A 22,968-nucleotide genomic window follows, 5' to 3' on the forward strand; every position below is an offset into this window, starting at 1 on the left:
GCTAAATGATAACATTATATCTGGTAGCTTACCTTCTGGGATTGGAAACCTTGCAAGCTTGGGCTATCTCGATGTACGTAACAATTCTCTCTCAGGCATTATTCCTGATTCCGTGGGGAAACTTGTTAAAATGCAGGAGCTTTATCTGTCTGAAAATAGCTTCACAGGAGAAATTCCTTAAACAATCGGTGACATTTCTGAACTACAGATTCTTGTATTAGAACAGAACATGCTTACAGGTAACATTCCTGTTTCTCTGAGTAACTGCAGTAACTTGCAAGGATTTACTGTTAGTCAGAATCGCCTAAGTGGAGCTTTACCTAAAGAATTCTTGGTCTTTCATCTCTCTCTCTTGGCCTCCTCTTAGTTCAAAACCAATTCACCGGATCATTACCATCGGAAGTTGGCAATTTGAAGAATCTTGTGTCATTGGATATTTCAGAAAACAAATTATCTGGTGAAATTCCATCCTCTATTGATGGTTGTGAGATGTTGGAATATCTTCGGTTGAAAGGTAACTTTTTGGAAGGCTCTGTACCTTCTACTTTAGGAGAATTGAAAAGCATTCATGTCATAGATCTATCTCAGAATAATTTATCAGAGCAAATTCCAACTTCTTTGGCAAAATTAAAATTCATCAGCACTCTAAATCTTTCCTATAATATGCTAGAGGGTGAAGTGCCAATGGATGGGATCTTTGCAAACTCTAGTACCTTTTCAGCACTGGGGAATGGAAAGCTATGCGGAGGAATCAAAGCATTGAACTTATCATCTTGTCCTAAACCTACCAATAAGAAAGCAAAGCTGTCTACTCCTATACTAATAGTTATTGCCATTACTAATAGTTATTGCCATTCCTCTAGCTTTAGTTTTACTACTCTTATCTGGCTATACAATTACCTTTTACCTCTGAAGCAGAAAAACAGAATCAGAAGCTCTCATATGCAGAATTATATGATTCCACCATTGGTTTTTCTTCAGAAAATTTGATTGGTGAAGGTAAATATGGCTCTGTTTACAAAGGGGTCCTCAAACCTGATGAGCAAATGGTTGCTGTTAAGGTTCTTAAGCTCCACCAACATGGTGCCCATAAGAGCTTCTTGGCTGAATGTGCAGCATTGAGAAACATCCGCCATCGAAACCTTGTCAAGATCATAACGTCTTGTTCAAGTTTAGACTTCAAACACAACGATTTCAAAGCTTTGATTTTCGAATATGTGCCCAATGGAAGTTTAGAGAATTGGCTACATCCAAGTTCAGCTGAGGAAGAAGGACAAAGCCTAATGAAGCTCCAGTTGATACAAAGACTGAATATTGCAATCGACATTGCGTCCGCCTTGGATTACCTTCATAACCATTGTGGGACACCGATTATCCACTGTGATCTAAAGCCGAGCAACATACTTGTAGGTGATGATTTTCACGCCTTGGTTAGTGATTTTGGCCTAGCAAAATTTCTTTCCTCCATTGAAGGTAAATCCCATCAACATCAAAGCAGCTCAGTAGCAATTAGAGGAACAGTTGGATATGTTGCTCCAGGTACATTTACATGCCTTCTTAAGTTTAAACAATCTTTCAATTAGAATGTCCGAGATGTACACAATTATTCAACCTTTCAATCCCTTCAGCATTTCAGCTAATAATTCTTGTCCATCCTCCTGGAACCTGAAATTGCAGAATATGGCATGGGTGGAGAGGTATCAACACAAGGAGATGTATACAGCTATGGTATTCTATTGCTTGAATTGTTTACAGGGAAAAGGCCTACTGACAGCATGTTCACAGAAGATTTTAGTCTCCATAGTTATGTCAAGATGGCTCTTCCCCACCAGGTAATGGAAATTGTTGATCCAAAGATCTCAATGGAAGCAGAATCCATACCAGGTATAATCACCAAAACAAGCAAAGGCGGCAGCATCAGTCAGGAGGAATGCTACTTATCGATGTTTCGGATTGGTGTTTCATGCTCTGAAGAAATTCAGAGGGACAGGATGAATATTAAAGATGTCCTCAGTGGATTACAAGGAATCAGGAATGAGTTTATTCAGGTTATAAATGAGAGCCAAATGAGATGAGGTGGAGCAATGTCAATTGTAGTTCTTAGTTGTGGATAAATCTTGTACATTCCACTCTTTAAATGCTTTGAAGTAGTACTCAATTTGATTAAATCTATAAAGTTAAAGAAATTTTTGTGATGTGTAAAACCAGTCAACAAGAATCTGCTATTTACAATCCAAAGTTGGTTAATTGCTTCTTGGAATTTTACTTCTACTAACCTAAAAAGAGTTATCCACCTTGATTTTTCTTATTCTCTCGTACTCGTAAAATTGATAGATCAACAAGGACACTAGTTTGTAGGAAGCTGTTGAGGAAGCAAGAAGATGGACAACATAATTATTCAGAAAATCAAGAATTGCAATTGCAAATAAGAATCTGTTGGCTGTGGGAGCAGTACTAGAGGTCGAACATGCGCACATTTTGGTGCGAATTACAAGCAAGGGAAGGGAATGCAGGAGTTCAAAACTCTTCAAAACAAAGTTTGACTAGTCAATTAGTGACCGAGTATTCCTTTTGTTTTACAAAACAAAACTTCTTGTTCTCTATAAATGAGTTTTATTGACTATCAAATACTACTAATTATGGTAAGATGAATTTTATTGTAGCATTTTAATTGTATTTGGAATTTTAGTGCCAGGTTTTGATATATTGATAACTGTTCTGATTCAGCATTCTACAATCCACACTTCATATTTTAAAAATTGCTATTACGTAAGCGGAATCGAATTGGAAAATGTTCATGTAATCCATACAGATGTGATTTATGTGATTCTCAAGAACCCAATTTGGAAAGGCCGCAAAAAAGATAAGTCTAAAAAAATGGGATAACTTCATGTGCACACCAATAAACAAACATATATATCAAAAGAAATTAAACCACAACATATATATATATATATATATATATATATATATATTACAAGTGAGAAATTTTGAATTTAGGAACTTCTATTTACAATCCTTTCTACTTTATCACCCAATCCAATCCTTCCTCAAAGTACAAAAATATAAAATGTCCACAAATCGAAATCGAAATTGGCAAAATAGAATGCTTATTTCACTAAATATTATTGTTTTTAGATGAAATTAAGGGACTGTTTGTTAACCATCGTGTATTTATAGTTGTACTTTTGACAAAAATATGAAGAATACTCCTATTTTTGTTTCTTTAAGGAAATAGAACATTTCTACTTCAAAACCACGTGGTTTAGTACTGAAATTTTTTTTAGTGCATATGTTTCTACAATTAACATTTTTCAACTCAAAATTAAGTCTATATATTTTGTTTCCCAATTAAAAATAAAAAAAATAAAAAGGAAATATAAGAAGAAGAAGAAAAATGGCATGGCTTAATAGAAGAGTATAAAAGAGGGAGGGTTTTTTTTTTCTTTTTTGGTTTTTTACTAAAGTCATTTTTTTAATCAAAAATCAACTTTTGAAGACAATAAAACGTTGGAAGTAACCAGTAACCGTAACGAGTGTGTTTGGATTGCACATTATTTACACCTTATTTATATACATTAATTTGTTTGTACCATCAACATATTTTTCAACTACTTTTTTATCTCATACACATTATATTAAAAAAGTGCTACTATATTTTTTTCACAAAATTATCCCAAATAATCTCCTATCCAAACATACTTGTTGACAGTTCCAAATCAGAACTTTTTCCGCACTATCCGGCGCCACCACCTCCGTTTTCCCACCCTTCTTCTTTTCTTCACCAGCGCCTCCCCCTCCACCTCCAACGCCACTGACAGGTGCCAAACCTGTGCAATAATAAATATTTACTCAAGAAAATTACAAATTTTGTATATAGCGGTGAGTAGGATCGAATCCACAGAGATTGGGAATAATTCGTTTCTTCTCGAGTTCAGAGTATGGGGGATTTTTGATGGGAGGAAAATAAAAAATGAAATAAAACAAACAAAATTCAAAACTAACTCACAAAGCACAATTTATTAAAAATAGCAATTAATAAAAGTTCTACCCAAATGATCAGCTGTTCAGGTACGGTCCAATTAAATGATCATCGATGCAAAGATATTTCATCCATTCATCACTAGGTTGGTTATAGTTATCAATAAGCTCTGACAACCAGTTCTTCCTTACTTTTTCGACAGTCAAGGTACGACCATTGACTGCTTCTCTAACCAGATAACAACCCTAGGTACGACCGTAGGAATTTAATTACCCAATTGTATTAAAACTAGAAGAATCCAACCCTGACTAATAAACACGCTAAGAGGGTTTATTTAAGTTAGATCTTACGTTTCCCCAACATAAACCCAATTATGGTGGTTGTCACTAGGTATCGACTAAACGAACAATTACAGATTCAATTTAGTTAATATGACAGTAGGCTATTAAATTAAATCAAATACCCGGCCGTTGATATTCAATTAATAAAATACCCATGAATAATTAATTCAGGAAACGTACGAATAGCAACAAATTGGAAAAAGTAATGAAAGTTTGATTAGATCTCACAGATGTTATGGACCACGCCTTCGCGTTAACCTTTGGGTAGAAGAAAAACCTAACCGCTCCTCATCGTATCAATTTTGCGTGGGTTGGTTGATTTCATCCGCACAGTCATCAGCGAAATTGGAACGATGAAGTAATGACGAAAGAAAGAAAAGAAAACGTCTTCTTTGTCTTTGCGTTAATGTTCGTACTGAAGCCGAAATACAACGCAAAAGCCAACGAAAATTGTACAGAGCCAAAGCCAAAGCCAAAGAGTCAAAAACGTGAAAGCCAAAAAGCAAGAGAAGAGTCTACAATGTCTGACGGCTAGGGAAAAAGAAAACTAAGGCTATCTAATTCCTCATCCGTGAATCTGGCTTTCTTTTTGCCTTTTGTAGCCGCCGCTAGCCAAAGCAATTAGGAGCAGGACTTGTCTATGGGTTTTAATCCCACGCATCTGGTTCACATGGACCTAGTGCCTTAATTGGGTCACCTGCTATTGGTCCCACGGATCCAGCTTTTCGGGAGCATCTACCTTTTCTGGCGTGGCCACGCTCTGAGATGAAGGGTCTTCTGGAAATTTGCCTCAAGAGATTACTTTTAACGCCAATCATCTGTAATTCATACAAATATGAAATATGAGCAAAACCTCAATACTTAGCACAGTAAGTAGCTAAAATTAGGACAAAATAACAGTGCAAAATATGCCAAATAACCGCTCTATCAGCCACCATAAATCCACCCCTTTATTATATCCCTTCCCATCTATTGGCTTCCCAGAGCAAGACTGGTATCCTATCCTCAGCTAAACTTTCAAGGAAACAAGGGCAGTTGTCTTGAAATCACCCCTTTGATATATTTATTTGTTATTTTCATTTGGTCTGGTTAAGAATTAAAGTTGTGACTTTTTCTAGTACTAGGTGGTGAGACCCCGCGTTTGACGCAGGGTGCCCCTATCATATGGTAAGAGGAGTGATTTAGTAGAATTAGGTAATATTTGTAAATGTGCTAAGATAATTTACATAAAGTAGTATGTTTTGGTGATTAAAAACATGAATATAGAGCTGAAAATCTCATAAGTGCTAGTTTATCACCAAAATAACAAAAGTAGTTTGTTGTCTGAAGCAAAAGTAGTTCATGCGTAGTTACTGTTTTCCGACTGATGATTTTTGGAGCTTCTGTCATTTTTTTTTTACAGAGCTCAATCAAGCTTTGCGTGCTTTGTTCTTTTTGTCAGTTCTTCTTCAAGGCTTCGCTTGACTAAAGATGAGGGTCCTTTGTCTACTTTGATTGACTGGAATAGCAGATAAAGTTGATGTTGAAGTGAAAGTCGGGGAAACTTGTCCAATTGAAGATGTGATTTCTGTGGTGCTGTTTTGGAGCCAAGGTGGTGGAGTTGTAGGGAATTGTGATGGCTGTGTTTCAGCAATGTGACTAGTTACTGGTTGCTCTGGTGGTTTTTCTAGAATGAAAGCTGTGAGAAAAAATAGCGGGAGAGGTTGTTTTTGAGAGGGAAGATATGATCTCATTTCACAGAAGAAGTTTTGATTTTGTAGTTTTTGGTTGATTGCGCTGAAAGGCAGTGATTCTCCCTGCAACATTAATGGGATAATCTGTGTTAGTCATCTTCATAGTTAATGTTGATTGATATTATATTTGTTTGTATAATTATAGCAAAGTTAATGTACCTAGAGATGTTTTTCATAGATTTCAGTGGCAATGAAATCAAGCAGAGTCTCGGCAAGTATGTCATCCACTGTTGCCTCAATGAAACCAGTGTCATCATGACTTTGTACCTGGAATTTAGCTCTATAGCATAAATGGTTATTAGTATATGAGACAAAGTATATAAAATGTGTAATGAAAATTTTAAGAAATTAAAAATCAACTTACTTTGGTTTTGGTTTTGTATCTTTAAGTCCGCAAAAATTGCAATCAAATTCCATATCCATTGGAGCACCAGTGATTTTGTTGCAGCCAATACATGTTGCAGAGAAGAATCGTTGATTGTAATTGATGATTTTAATCTTCCCTTTGATCCAAAAGTTTTTTTTATCTAATTCAAACAAAGTTATATGGTTGTTAGTATAATTGAGATAGTGGCATTATAACAACAATAAGATGTGGAGTTGATAATGTAGAAGATTAGCGGATATATGTTTATGGCATACCAGATTTGATGATGCAAGGATTTGTGCAATCAAACGAATTTCAGTGCTAACCGGTGCAACTGTTTTTTGTTTTTTTTTCATACAGTTTCTCATTGATGACTCTGTGAATGTAAAAAATGTTTTCTTGAGTCCTGTGATAGTAAAAGTAAATATCAGTGTTAATGTGTATAGTTTGCAAGAGAATTTTCAATAAAAAATAATAGTATATGTATGTGAAATCATACCATGTTTTGAGCGTAGCAGTCTGATGTAATGGTGGATCCAGAACAATTGTGCTATTTGGTCTAGTGCTAATGGCAATTCCTAATTTATTGTGCAGAGAAAGTAAATTGAATTTTATTTATTTAAGGTAAATGGAAATAGCATTAGCTTGATTTTATTTGTATTTTTACCATGATATGTGGTGATTCTGGGTCGTACAATCAGAATTGCTGGATGGGTGTGGATTGTGTTTATGAGTTCAACACCTTCATAGTAAACGTAAGGTTCCCACATTGTGAATATTGTGACAACCCCACCTCCCCCTAAGGCGAACCAAAGGGTTCGGCGGACCGCCTGCCCAACTCTCGCCGGGACTCACTCACTCACTATAGTCCTCAATTCAATTACAATATAAATCTCCAATACACATCAAATGTTCCTCAAATTTACATATCATAAGCGAAGCGAAAACTGATTCTAAGCGTGAAACGTACACATACATCCACTTCAATTCCAACCAGTCACACTAGCCCAACTTTTACACAAAATGAATCCAACTCCAAACTGTACAAGATATATGCCATCCAGTCCCACAAATAATGTAATACAAGCACTTCCTTTGCCTCGAGCCCTGTGGGAAGGAAAAACATTTGGGGGTGAGTTAGAAGCTCAGCGAGTAATCAGTAAAATCAGTAATCAAATAAGTTTTAGAATAGTTCATTTCAATGATGTCATGAATCAGTAATCAAAGATACGTTTATTGCTCTTGTAAGCCAGGGAAATCATTGTACTTAAACACCCAACGCTCAAATTGATCCAGTAACAGTGAAACAGTAATAGGGAGTCATTTGCTCCAAGTAAACAGTGATGGAGACGTTCGTGTTCAGCACAAGACTTCCCAAGAACTCATTGAAACCAAATCATGTCATGAACTCACATGCAAGCACACATGATATGCAATCGAGTAAATAATGCAAGAAAGAGTTCATAAGTAGCTTTGAAAATAGTTTGGGGTCACTCACCAATCACGGCTCAGGAACCATCCATCATATATCATTGCCTTGTTCAAGTCCAAGCCCTAGATCACAAATTCAAAGCAATCAAACACTCTCAAAATTCGGACAGCACTTCCCCTTAATTTCTTCATTTTTCCAACCTACAAACATTCACCAAATCCATAACTATGAACCACAATAGCACATATACATAATAGGCTATCAAACACTCTTCAATCTTCACCAATTAAGAGCTCAGGAACCCACAATAAGAAAGCCCCAAAATAAACCCTAAAATCGGAATTTCCGCATTAACCAAAAATTTTCCGCAAACAATCGTATCTAACGTATACAAACTCTATTTTATACCACAACAAGTTATCATTTCATGACCAACGAACTATAATCATATAAAATCAGAAAATTCCCCAATAAATCAGAAATTGGTCCAACTCTAATTAAAATCATGAAATCATTCCCAAAATAGCATTTCTAACCTCTACAAACCGCCAAACCATTATTCGAACAAAGAGTGTTCGAGGGAATTTTCCAAGCAACTTACCTCATAACTCAAGAAAGCTAGCAACTTATAGTTTCCCTTTCAAAGATCACTCCACCAAAAACTTTAAACCTCCTAAACACACACTTGTATGGAGTGGTTTCCAAAACCATCGGTGAAATCTCAAGATGTAAGCAAGAAATGGAAGAATGAAGTTGGAGTTTTCTTTCTCTCTTCTCTCTCTCTTGAAGCTCGGCCAGGCCAAGGAAAGAAATGAAGATATTTTCAACTAAAAGCAAGATAAGAATGAAGAAAACACCCAGTCAAACCTGGCTGTCGACCATGCCACGTCACAATCTGGCCGGATTCTAGGCCGGATTTAGGGCAGAAGAGAAATTAATTTTTTTTTTCAAATGAGCCCACCAATCCGGCCAAAAACTGGCCGGATATACGGCGGGATTCTGCAAAAATTCTGGTTGAAGAAAATTTTTCCCTTTTCTTTTCTTTCGGGCATCACAAATATCATCGGTCTGCATCTGCAAAATTGAACATGTGGGTGATAGAGTTGAATGTAAATGATAAGTGACATCTTAATATGTAAAATGTTGTGTAAGGAAATTTATGTTGCAGTTTTTAGAGTTAAAATGATGAGAGGCTTACTCAGGATTCACAACTATGAATTTTTGGATTCTTCGTGGTCCTTGCAGTATTGACTACTTCTTCTGGGAATGCATGGATTGCTACACATCAGATATCTGCATGAGTATGAGGAATTTGTGGTTAGAAGATGTATAGCAGTTTAGTGTATAGTATTTATTATTTATGACTTTTTTATACTGAATCTATCTGCATCACTGTATTTTGTATTTGTCAAGATTCCAGAAAGAAGTGATAGGAAAGTGTTCCATTAGCTGAAGTGAGTCCGTTTTGTTGACTTTCTTGATGACGGTAGCTTTGGTCAGCGTTAACTGGAGTGGAACAGAGCTAGCTTGGTTTCTTGCATCAGTAATTGGCATAACAGCAGCGTTAGCAATGTAGTAGGTCTCATTAAACTGTAATTTGTCATGGATGTAATTCACATCTCTATTAAATGCAATTGCTTGAATTGACTTATGCTGTGAAAAGCAAAGAGAAAGAGAGAAGTCAATGAGTATAAATAAAAATAAGTAACTGAAAAAAGGGGTAACTCAATAAGTAAAGGAAATGTTTACGGAGCAGTCATATATTGAGATGGAAGTGTAAGTAGTTTCATGGTAAAGTCATTAATTTTGATAAATGAGTTGTTTAGAATGACAATTAATGATACAAGAAATATTAAAAGTAATAGTAATTTGTTTTAGTGTTATAAGTTAAATTTGTTTTGCTGTTATAAGTTAAATAGAAGTATGCTTCTAACCTGTTGATCTAAAAACATGACTCTGATGAACCAAGAGCTTTGATCATTTCCTGGATAGATTGGTGATTTTGCAGTGACAATCACCTTGATCATCCAATCTTTTGTTTCATGAGTCAAACTGCTAATAGGAATACATCTGTTGGCCATAGCTACATGATATGAAACATATAAATTGGTGAAAGTAATTAGTAACAGTGATGATTGAAAATTATAAGATGTGGGCATGCTAAATATAATGGATAAAGAATAATGTACTGGAAATAATTTGGATGCAAGCACATATAAATTAACTGTAAAATGCACCATAATCAGAGTGGAAAATATGAGTACTCAATGGCTGTTGCAGCTGCAAGTATTTCTTGATAAACAAGGTTTCGAGTGCTATTCTATGGCATGGATTCAAGAGTAACTGGTCTTAGAAGTATCTTTTATTTTTTCTATAGTTCTTGCCCTTGACATTGCAACATACAATTGACCATGTGAAAAGACTGGCTCTTTTAAATATATTCCTACAAAATCAAGTGTCTGGCCCTGTGATTTGTTAATGGTCATTGCAAAACAGAGAGAAACAGGAAATTGAGTTTGTTTGAATGGTATTGGATAAGATTCATCATTTGAGCTATGAAGTGGAATGCGAGGGATGAAAACTTGTTTTCCACTGTGATTTCCTGAAGTAATTTGTGCATGAATGAGATTGCGAGCAAAATTCAAACAAATTAAGCATGTTCCATTACACAAACCTTTAACAGGATTCAAATTTCTCAAAAGAATTATAGGAGAATAAGGTTTCAAGATTAACTCGTGGGGTGGTAATCCTGGTGGCTGGATACTATTGAGAAAATCTCATGATTAGCTTGCTTTGAAGGGTCAATTGTTTGATCGAAACTTATGTATCTTGTTTCTTGACCAAGAAATCTCTGAATCAAAAGACTGTTTATATCATGGACAAAGTCATTTATTGTAGTAAGAATGGCTCTATTGATAATACTGGAAGTGTTATGAATGAAATCAATAAGCGAAGGATAGACGACACTTATCAATTCATCAAGAGAAGTAGCATCGTCCACAAAAGGTATCAGAATAGATGATGACAATTGAATTCTGCTATCTCCAAGTGTTGGTTGTGTGCCATTCCCAATTCTAAGCAGTAGATCAGAAAATTGAGGGTCCAATTGTGCTCGCATATTTTCAGTTAGTTGTATTTTTTGCAGATGAGGCCAAATGTAAGAATTGATGAGTGATGCAGATATATAATCTTCTTTCTGATATCTTCGAACGACAGGGAGAGTTTGTTGAAAATCACCACCAAAGACAATGATTTTGCCACCAAATATAATATCAGAATCCAAAATACCACGAAGCATTGTATCGAATGATTCAATTGCGTATTTCTTAGCCATTGCTGCTTCATCCCATATGATTAACATTGCAAGTTTGAGAAGCTTACTGATGCTGCTTTGTTTTGAGATGTTACAGGTTTGGTTATTCTCTTGGTGAAGTGGAATTTTGAAACAAGAGCATCCTCCAGGTAACAGTGATGTTGCAGCACCAAAGGTTGCTATTGCCAGTGCAATATGACCCCTTGATCTCACAGTTGCAAGTAATGCTTAATATAAAAATGATTTGCCAGTTCCACCAGGACCATCAATAAAGAAGGCAGCAGGGATGTTTCTATTGAGCTTTTCCATTATTTTGTCAAATGTAAACTTTTGGGCTTTGTTCAGCATTGAAATTGAAGCCAAATCGTCGTCAGAAACAGGTATTTGGTACTCAACTTCAATTTCTTTGGTGGAGCTATCTGAGCACAACAGATGATACGAAATATTTATCAGACTGTAGTCATTTATATCTTTTCCCATAATCTGCATGTTGGTCAATAAGTCTGAGAACTTGAATTTGCACTTGTTGTTGCGATAATGTCAAATTTTTTGCATGTCTTCTGATAGATGATTCTCATATTTCAACTAAATGGCTCTTGGATTTATTGGTGGAGAATGCAAAGTAAGACAGCAAAAACTTGTTTGAGGGAACTTGGCATGTTGTACACAAGTGCCTCAGACAAACATTCATCAAAACCATTGTCTACTTGGAGCAGTCCACGAACTTCTACTACTTCTTTGTATGAAGATGCTCTATAATCATCAACAGATTTTAAATCATCAAAGGAGGTTGGTTTTCTTACATGCATAAGTAACATTCTCCGGTAGTATCTTTCTCCTTCAATGGAGTGTGCTGTGTTAACACGGCCAATAACTTCTCCGCATTTTTTGTCGATCCATATTAGATCACCTTCATCCCAAGTGAAGTATCGGAGAAATTCTTTGTAGAGACAATTGAGATCCTGTGCTCTTTTATTTGTTCGATTCATAGAAAAGAATTCTGTTAACATTGTTCTTGAATTTCTCTCATTAGCAAGGAGATCCTCCAGTGTTTGATTCTGAGTAAATGATATAGACTGATAATTCTCCCAATGTAAGTCTATTGTCATTACTGATGGATGAATGTTGGTTAAATCACATATTCTCCACATGGATTCAGGAGCACAGATCCATCTAGCAGATTGAAAATTGTGAATCTCATCAATGGTATTTTCTGTCTGTTGAGAAGTGATCTGATACATAACCTTGTCGTGCCCTTTGTAGATGTACTTGTAAATATATTTCACTGCTTCAATAGCAGAGCATATTTCTACATAGATGTGGCAGTCAAATTTTGCAAGTAGATATGCATTATATGAGACAATCCATCGATTATCAAGCGTGTGATTTCTGATAACAACATTTCTTCCATCATTGTGCCTTCTATAAACAGGAAAAGAGTTTTTTGCATGTTTAGTGTATGCAGAAAAATCTTTTGGATAGTTATTTCTGCACTTGCCATTCTGACGCATACATGGATTATTGGAATTTAGTACACCACATGGTCCATGTAGCATATGTTTTATCACCAATAAATATAGATAAGATGACTCTTTTGGATCTGGTAGCTCTACAAAAACAATTGTATCATATGCTTCAGGGAAAAACATCTTTGATCTTTGTTTGAGAATAATTAGAAAATGAGCATGTGGCAATCCTCGTTTCTGGAATTCGATCACATAAATATAAGCTGCAACTTCACCAAAGAGATTTTTCTTGAACAAGTCATCTTTTAATTGCTCAATTTTTGCTCGAAATACTCAAGAAACCAAATCTGGTCTATTTTGGATTTCATCTTCGTCTGCTAAATGTTTTTTTATCTCTGGCCAGGATGGATTGCATGTCATTGTGAGAAAAATATCAGGTTTTCCATACCATTGAACAAGTGACATGGTATCCATATATCTTCGGCGCAAGTCTCTGGGGCCTTCTATGAAACTTGCTGGAAGAATAATTCGCTTTCCAATGTTTGATGCCGAAGTTTCACCACTTGTGACACTATCCATCAGTCCTTGATAAACTTCAGTTCTCAAGTGTTGCTGCCTATTTCTGTGAAATTCCAACCGCGATGTCTCTGGCTTGATATATGTTTCCACTGAATATTGTTGCAGCAGTCTTCCTATGTGTAACATATTTGATTTGTCACCATCTATTATTTGAAACTTGTATGCATAGTATTCACGACAAGATATTGTTGGTCTCTTGGTGTTCTTTTTTTTAGCCGCTGTCAGAAATGGACGAGAATATGAAATACAAAGTAGACGTGCAGAAGTAAAATATCAACAAATCTGCATGAATGCTTTGGCATTGTAATTAGAGAGTAAATGTACTGAAACTAAATATACATAACTGAAATATAAGGAAATGTATATCAATGTTTTGGAATCGTGATTTGCTAGAAGGAGTAACAATATGAAACTGTGCAGAAGTAAAATACAAGCAAATCTGCATGAATGGTTTGGAATTGTAATTAGAGAGTAAATGTATAGAAACTAAATATACATAACTGAAATATAAGGAAATTTGTATCAATGTTTTGGAATCGTGATTTGCTAGAAGGAGTAACGATATGAAGCTGCAATTGAATGGAATACAGCAAAATATAAATAAATGTGAGTGAGTGTTTTACTAATATGATTAAATGTGCAATTGTTATTAATACCTTTTTTTCGGCAGATATAACTTCATCTATGTGTGAGCAATTCTGGACTGAGACAATGTTTTCCTTCTGGCATGTTAGGGATGATTGGCTAAGAATATCTGATTTTGGTATTCATAGTATACCCTTATACTATCCAGTCTCACCTCTTGCAAATATAAGTGGATATTGGAGTGTATCATAACATCCATAGTATTGTTTTAGTATACGCTCATTTCCTCCCTTTGTGAAGATCTGGATATTTCTGGTGCTATCACCAGTGGTATGATCATTTTCATTCCATATTGCTGCTACTTGAGATACTGCAGGAAGATTGTAAACTCTTTGATCCATACCTGGATCTAATTTCAAGAAAATTTTATAATCTTCAGCATCATGAAGGTCTACCAAACTTCTTATGAAAGTGGAGTAAGGATTATCATGTAGAATATCTTTAAGCTGTTGGACAATGGATTATTTGAACTTGCTAGAAATTGCCATCCGATTTGCTATCTCATGTTCTGTATCATAAAAATATAACTGCAAATATGCTGTTTTTTCACCCTCAGAAGGAACCAATGGGTTGATGAAGTGATAAATCTGGCCTTGTACTCTGAATACCATTATTCCTTCTACTTAAATCTTTGTCATAATGAATGCCCAAGGATGTAAAGGCAAACATATTGTTGTAACTTCGGATGCACAATTGAAACTCTCTAGCTTCAGGAGTATTTGCCTTATAAAAATGAAGTAATTTATCTAGCATTTGAGTTTCTACTAAGCGAATTTCACCTGCTGAACAACAGAATCTCGCTGGTTCCATATAAAATCGTTTAGCACGGCAAAACATACAATCTGGAACCTCTGGCAAAACACTTGGCTGAAATGGTATTTGTTCTAATAATCGTATGTTTCTTCTTCTGTGATGCAGACCTATACCATATGAAATACAGGTGCTTCTAACTAATCGAAAGAACAGAAAAAAGTGTAAAAAATTCAAAACGCGCACACAAACATTTCCATGCATGAATCTAAAGTATATAGCTACCAGTTGGATGCTGTGGATTGCTGGTTGATGGACAGCCTTGAGATAGAAAAGTTGATAGTAGAGGGTAACAAGATTGCAGAAGACACTGCAATACAGAAGGAAGCATTCATAAGAGAATAAAACTAACAGCTGTAAGCATATAATAATCAGAGAGAACAGCATATGAGATAAAATAATTGATAAACCTACCTAAGTCTAGAGCTGAAGAATGGCGCAAGATATTTGTTTCAACAGTGGTGGAAGAAACGATTTTATCAGAAAGCACACAGTCAATTGCTGTAACAACTGTTCATATAACAAAAATAAATGCTGGTAATTTGTTAGTTGTCATAGGGATTTAATAGCCAGTATAGAACAATAAGTTCAGGAGTTTGGAAAAATACTTTGGTGACTAGTATCATTTGTGGAGTTCGAATGCATGATTGGCTGATTAGAAAGATCAACAACAGGCATTTGAAAGCACATACATTTAGCTTTCAATACAGCTGAAAGTGATATATCATTGTGAACAGGCATATTACCAAGTGTATGATCGGCTGAAGAAACAGGCATAGCATCTGTGTTGTTGTTGTCTTTGTTTTGATGTTCAGTACCCTCCTGTATGCGCTTCTATTTTTCTACTACTTTCTCAACATATCTTTTTCGTCGAGGCTGATTAGCTTGTATACGATATTCATCTTCAGAAATATATTTGCATTTTCGGCCCATACTAGAAGATGGCTCTTCATAGGAAAAGGCGTAGAGTTCAGAATAGATATGATAGCAGCATTTTCATGCTATACAGCAGATAATAACTCTAACGAAGAGAATTCATACAGCGAGAAAATAGATAAAAATAGCATGGTAAAAAAAAGTATGAATGACGATGGTATGTAAATGAAACAGAAGCAAAGTCACACAATCAAAGGAAATTATGCAGCCAATGGATGAACATGCAAAATTTAAGTTTAAAAGAAATGCAAGTACTTCCAAAGTAGTGTAGGAAAAGCCCACAGTGTAAATTAGACAGAAGGCAGCTGATGCAAAGGAGACATAAAACAAAGTAATGTCAATATCTTTAAATGCTATGCAAAAAATAAACAAGTTCGAACATCAATATTGTATATATCACCTATAAACACAAATAGCACAAAGAAAAGGATTAATAAACAGGAGCAAAACGTAAATATGGAAAATAATAAGAAATAAGATTTTGGTTCCATGTGTCAAAAATTTAAACGATAAAAACACAGGGAATTATAAAGGTGAGAAAAAAAAAGAGAAACAGAAATTAAGAGCAAGCATACTTTCGGAAGGAAAAACTACAAAATATTAATTCATAAGCTAAAGCACGTTATGACAAAATAATTAAGAGCAGAAGTAAAAGGTGGAAAGGTATACAAATACTATGGTAGGGAAATGAAAGAAATGTTCAGCAATTTAAAAATAAGAAAGAAAAGAGAGGGTGAAACTCAGAAAGCTAGTTAAAACACAGAAAGAAAAAGCATGCACATAGAACACAACATGCATGAAAGAGTTCATCAGAAGCAAAAAGCATGCACATAGAAAAAACGCAGATAAAGGAGAGATAAATAGAAAGATGCAAAATAACTGCACTGAAAATATTTAATTGTGGATAACGGCAGAACATTCCCATGAATGTAAGAGTAATTACACTCAGTACAAGCAATCAGCTGGAAAACACATAATAAATTGGCGAAGGACAAAAAGGAATCAGGGTGACTTAAAGAAACTAACAAAAACATCAAAGCAAATAAAAGGCAAACAAAGCATATATCCCGAGCATAACGTGGGCATGCAAAAAAATTTTATGGAAGAAAAATCTAAGCAGGGATAGAGCAGCATAGCGATGTAGAAAGACATCAATTAAGATGGTAATTCACCAGTAACAGAAAGGAAGACAAAATGCAAGACGCAAGCGAAGCAAAAGTGCAGAAGATTTCTATAGTTTTGCAAAAGGCGGAAGAAATAGAGGATAAAAAGAAAATGAATGAGGATAATGGGGAAACTTCACATGAACATGCAATGCAGATGAAATGATATGGCTCAAATTTCTAATGCAATAACAATGAAGGATCAGCTAAAGATAGCTGGCTATCCATGCAAAATACACGCGGCATGCATGCATCGTATGTCATTAATGACGTTTATGCAAAGAGGTGTGTAGTTGCTAGAACATGCTTGAAACCAGAGTAAAAATGGCGGCAGGCAAATAAGTATATATATCGATTTTGTTTAAGGGCAGCGGCTATCTTGCGGGGAACAAAATGATCAGAAACATGTGGTATCCCATGGCTCCCAAAGCAGCAGAAAGACGAACATGTCCAAAATATATGCATAAACAACAGGATAACCAGGACAAAGGGCAAAATAGTCTAAAAGAAGATTAGCAAGGCAAAATGAACTGGAGGAAAATTGGACCCAAGCAAGCTTGCAGCTCCAAAGAGACAACAAAGGGGGAAAAATGTGAACCAAATTACAAAATAACCGGCACAATCACTGTTGCTCAGCCTTCCAGGCTTTATGTAAAGTAGGATACTAATCGATGGATAACGAACGAACTGACAATTACCACTTGCCTATATTGAGTTGTGTAAAGGGTTTGGGTAAAATACCAAAAAATTCCCTGTGATTTGATAAATGTTTAATTTAACTTCCTCTAGTTTGAAAATCTACACTATAACTCCCTGTGGTGTTGAATAAATTGAAAATTGGACAGAAAGCACCCAATCTAACGATTGTGTGTGAAATGTTAATATTGCCCCTACTAGATGAAAGATACTTTCCATTCAATTTTTAATTTAGTCGAAATCACAGGGAGTTATAATATAATTTTTCAAACTAGAAGGAGTTAAATTGAACATTCGACAAACCATAGGGAGTTCATTTATATAGGGGCAATATTGATATTTCACGTATAACCGTTAGATTGGATGTTTTCCATCCAATTTTTAAATTAGTTGAAACCATAGGGAGTTATAGTGTAAGTTTCCAAATCAAAGGGAGTTAAATTAAACATTTAGTAAACCACAAGAAGTTTTATGGTATTTTACCCAAAGGGTTTTGCTTTTTCTTGCAAGATATCTATAAATATTTGTGTGCAATTGAAAATTTGGAGGTGGGAATTATTTGGTTAATCATCTATGCCTGATATGTTAAATTGATAGGGTGTTAATTGTTAGCAATTTTATTGTTTATTTTCCCCTTTATCCTTACCAAATATTGTTTTAAAGTGTTAATATATATTTATATTTGGTATTTGGACCTATCTACAGGAAGGTGACTGAAAGGTGCTAAAAAGGGGGGACTTGTTGGAGAAAATTGCTCCATACGTGGGAGACTCCTAAAAGCTTCACAGACCCTGGCCCACATGGTGCTACAGATGGATTGCATTTCTTTTGCTGATTAGAAGAGTTGATGACTAGGAGTTTTCCTATGAAGAGGAAACTAAAAACAAGGATTTCGGCAGAGCCGCACCTCTTGTACTTCCTTTTACTTTCAATTTCGGGGGGACCACGAGACAAGTAGTAGTTTAGTTTTAGAATAGGAGAATTTCGTTATTGGGAGGTTCTAGCTAGTTCCTTCGTATTGAGGATTATTTCTTTTTGGTATCGCTTGGCCGTTTTTCTTCCATTGGACGACTGGAAAACGAATTCTCATTCTCCATTAATAGCAAGAAACCGATGCCTTTGAAATCAATTAATTTGTGTGAAGATTTATTCATGTGGCGTGGTTAACCTTTCCATCTAGTCAAGGATCAATGCAACGACGCAGTCCCAAATATCTGTGAGATCGAATTAATTTTCATGCGTTCCTTAATTTGTTAATATTCGCACGTTGTCTATTTGAATTTCTACGGGATTATTTTGTTAATTGAATGTCAAGGGTCCGATGTTCAATGTGACTTATTAATCTCCTGCCAAGTTAGTCAATTAAACCCGTAATTGTTTAAATTGATTAATATTAGTGACAACTAGCATTTTTATACCCTAAGGGAACGTGCGATCTGATTTAAATAACTCTCATAGTGTGTTATTGATTAGGATTAGGTTTTTCTATTTGTTAATACAATTAGGAAATTAATTTCTATGGTCGTACTTAGGAGTATTTTCTAGTTAGGGGTAATCAATGGTCATACCTTGGTTATCAATAAATTAAGAAAAAATTGGTCGTCAGAGCTCGTCGGCAACTATAACTGACCTGTTAATAAAATTAAGTGAACCTTTTTTGCATCAATGATCGGATGAATAGACTGTGTCTGAGTAGTTGTATATTTGGCTAGAATTTATCTATTCTTGATTTAATTCCTGTCTGCATTCGTGCTAGTTATTTATTTGTTTTAGTTGAGTTGTTTAATTATTTTTAGCTTTATTCTGATAAAACCCCTTTTTTTTTCCAATTGGAACCTCAAAGAGACAAATATTCCCAATCCCTGAGGAGACGACCCTGCTTGCCACTGTCTACTAGTTAATTTATTTGGTCAACTAATTAATTCTGGTATATCGGATTAAACAAACTCTTCAGGAATAGGGTGAATCAAGTAACTCATTGCACACCTAGAGTTCCTACTCCAATACCTAGAATTGATTATTGACTGTTTTTAGTGGTAATAGGTTTTATTATTATTATTGCACAGGCTTAACAATCTGTCAATTTTTGGTGCCGTTATCAGGGACTGGCGTTAATTATTTGTTTCTTTTTAAGTGTTATTTTATTTTAATTTTCTGATATATGTTTTTCTAGTGCATGCCTCGTTCTTCTTGTACAGGCGAATTGATTTTCGACCCTGAAGTAGAGAAAACTGCACGCCGAACTAGGAAAGAAACTAGACAGCTCAGAGAGAAGCAATCCAATGTTGCACCTCAAGGACCTAATCCAAAGGTGGAGTCGACAAATTTGCGTGGTGATCACTCAAGTGATTCGGACCAAGAGAAAGTCACCATGGCAAATGCACGAACATTAATGGAGTTAGCTGCTCCTGATTTAACTCAACAGCCTTTGTGCATTACTTTTTCAAGTTTAAATGATAACACATCTTTTGAGTTAAAATCTGGCCTAATTCATCTTTTACCATCTTTCCAGGGTTTACTAGGTGAGGAACCTTACAAGCACTTGTAAGAGTTCGACGTCGTTGCAACAGTATGAAACTCCCGGAAATTACAGAAGAGCAAATAAAAATGAGACCATTTCCCTTCTTTTTGAAGGACTCCGCGAAAGACTGGTTGTCCTATCTACTATCAGGTAATATCACCACGTGGGACCAGCTGAAGAAAAAATTTTTAGACAAATATTTTCCTGCGTCTCGAGCTGCAAGCCTAAGGATAAAGATATGCGGTATCAAACAACACCCAAGCGAGTCTCTCTATGAGTACTGGGAGTGATTTAAGAAGTTGTGCATTAAATGCCCTCATCATTAGATAAGTGAGCAACTGCTCATCCAATATTTCTATGAGGAGCTACTCTTCAGGGATAGGAGCATAATCGATGCTGCAAGTGGAGGGGTGTTAGTGAGCAAGACCCCTCGAGTAGCATGGGAGTTGATTGAGGGGATGGTTGAAAAGTCACAGCAATTTGATTCAAGAGAGGATATCCCGACGTGTAAGGTGAATGAGATAGAAACATTCTCTATCCAACAGGAACTCTCCGAATTGACGTCTTTCGTGCAACAACTAGCTATGGAAAGTGTCTCACAAGCCAAAGTATGTGGGGTATGCACTGCTGTGGGTTATTCTATGGAGATGTGTCCACTGGTTCAAGAAAAAATTGCAGAACAAGTGAATATGGCTGGCCACACGCCCGCGCCAAGAAAGCAGTATGACCTGTATTCAAGTACCTACAATCCTGGTTGGAGGGATCACCCCAACCTCAGCTATGGAGGGAATAGGTAGTCTAACTTTGTGCCAAATAGACAGCAAGGGCATCAACAACAGTACCAGCCTCGCCCACCACCACCCCCTTCAAACTCAAGTCCGTCCTTGGAAGAGATGATGAAACAATTAATTATTAATCAACAAAAGACGGATTCTGACCTACAAAGTATAAGGAATCAATTGGGACAGGTGCAAGCAATGCAGAGTCAGATGAGTCAGATAGCAATAGCAATCAACCACCTGGAATCCCAAGTTTATGAAAAATTACTGTCTCAACCTGCACTGAACCTGAAGAATGTGAGCGCAATGACCTTGAGGAGTGGAAAGGAAATCCAAGGACCCGAGCTCGTGATTCCTAAGGACAAGGATGAGGAACGAATTGAAAAAGAGCTTGAAGAGGAGGGCAGAAGCAACAAGGATCCGAAAGTACTCCTGAACCCATTCATTACAGTTAAAACTAACCTACCGTTTTTTTCTAGTATGTTAGAGAAACTGAAAAAACAAGATAAGGAAAAGGAGATTCTAGAGGTGTTTCGAAAGATGGCAATCAATATCCCTTTTGTTGGATGCGATCAAGCAAGTGCCAAAATACACTAAATGCTTGAAAAACTTGTGCGTCAATGACAGGCGTCAAACCTGTGCAATAATAAATACCTACTTAAATAAAATACAAATTCTGTATATAGCGGTAAGCAGGGTCGAATCCACAGGGATTGGGGATAATTTAATTTCTTCTCAAGTTCCAGATATGGGGGGTTTTGAAAATGATAGTCACTAAATTACTTGGAATAAATTAATTAAAATAAAATAACTACAACTCAAATAACTAATTATCACAATAAAAATAATAATGGACGAACTCTAGCCAAGAGACAACTTCGGAGATGGTTCACTTAATTCGATCACAGATGCAAGGATTATTCCAGTTACTATCTGATAAATTAGTTATAGTTGTCATACACGCGATAAACAACCAACTCTTCCTCAATTTGTCGATAGCCAAGGTACGACCGTTGACTATTTCTCTAATCAGGAAATAACCCTAGGTACGACCATAGAAGTTCAATTCCCTAATTGCATGAATAATTAGAAGAGCCTAATTCTAACCAATCAACACGCTACGAGGGTCTCTTTAAGTTAGCCTGCCTATCTCCCTGACACAAACCCAATCATGCCAGTTGCCACCAGTTTAGAATAATTAAACAATTACGGATTTAACTACCCTAATTGGCTTCAGGTTATTGAATTAATCTAGAATCCGGGCCCTGGATAATCGAATAATAAAACAACCATATGAACATAAAGCAGAAGATAGACAAATACCAGTGAATAATGGGAATAAATAAAAACTAATTCGATCTCACAAATTTAGTAGAACCAAATCCTCCGTTGTTCTTGACTAGACAAACTTAGCCACGCCTCATGAGAAAATCTTCAAGTAATTCCACTGAGGTCCAGGCCATCAAAAGAGCCAAGAAAGAAACGAAAAAACTAAAACTATCCTAAAGCTTCGATAAGAACTAAAGATAAAAAGTATTCATCCCCTGATCTCCATCCGTGTACTTGTTTTTAAAGCCAAAGAGGACTAATGCCTCTCCTAGTGCGTGGATCCCGCCGAATTGAGAGTCAAAGTCCAAGAAGGAAACTCTGCCGAATTGAGAGAAAACCAAATCCACAAGGTGGGTCCTGCCGAATTGCTTCTTGTTTCCCATCTCTGTACGTTACTTCTCTTAAAGGCCAAATGAAGAAAAAGCCTTTTCTCCTCTCGTGGTCCCCACCGAAATTGGGAAGCTAAAAGAAATACAAGAAGAAAGCTCCGTTGATGTTTTAGGACTCTTGGTCCGCGGCTACTAGTCAGCCAGGAGCAAAGACCAAGGCAATCCGTCTCCTCTTGTGGGCCAAGTCCATGGGACTTTCTTCTTAAGTCTCCCACTTATGGAGCAAGTCCCTCCTTTTTGGTAATTTTTTGCTTCATTCCCTGAAATTAAATCCAGATACCAAATCTAAGTAGATATCGACAATTAACACAATATTTGGCAGGGATAAAAGAGGAAATTAATAATAAAATTACTAACAAATTATACCCTATCAGTCAACAAGAAAAAGTTGAGGAGGGATAAGCATATTGTGGTAGGTGAGAACGTTTCAGCGATTTTACAAAGAAAATTACCACCTAAATGTGGGGATCCAGGTATATTTATTATT

The 22,968-nt window shown here is 36.0% G+C and overlaps 2 protein-coding genes and 1 non-coding gene across 3 annotated transcripts; 1 reads left to right on the forward strand and 2 right to left on the reverse strand.

The window, feature by feature from the left end:
- The first annotated feature begins 229 nt into the window (after positions 1 to 229).
- LOC113780053 (probable LRR receptor-like serine/threonine-protein kinase At3g47570) lies at positions 230 to 2,075 on the forward strand. The gene is made up of 4 exons (XM_027325873.1): positions 230 to 239; positions 443 to 514; positions 919 to 1,539; positions 1,678 to 2,075. Exons 1-4 carry the CDS (start codon positions 230 to 232, stop codon positions 2,073 to 2,075), a joined length of 1,101 nt encoding a protein of 366 aa, XP_027181674.1.
- A 9,321-nt stretch (positions 2,076 to 11,396) lies between these two features.
- Positions 11,397 to 12,817, reverse strand: LOC113780054. The gene is made up of 2 exons (XM_027325874.1): positions 11,807 to 12,817; positions 11,397 to 11,651 (listed from the first exon to the last, which is right to left on the reverse strand). The coding sequence occupies exons 1-2, from the start codon at positions 12,815 to 12,817 to the stop codon at positions 11,397 to 11,399; spliced, it is 1,266 nt and encodes a 421-aa protein (XP_027181675.1).
- Positions 12,818 to 20,205: 7,388 nt separating this feature from the next.
- Positions 20,206 to 20,312, reverse strand: LOC113781790. The gene has a single exon (XR_003469695.1). It is a non-coding gene; the product is annotated as a small nucleolar RNA R71 (small nucleolar RNA).
- Between the last annotated feature and the right edge of the window lie 2,656 nt (positions 20,313 to 22,968).

Source organism: Coffea eugenioides, chromosome 8 (genome assembly GCF_003713205.1).
Source record: "Coffea eugenioides isolate CCC68of chromosome 8, Ceug_1.0, whole genome shotgun sequence".
NCBI classification, from domain to species: Eukaryota; Viridiplantae; Streptophyta; class Magnoliopsida; order Gentianales; family Rubiaceae; genus Coffea; species Coffea eugenioides.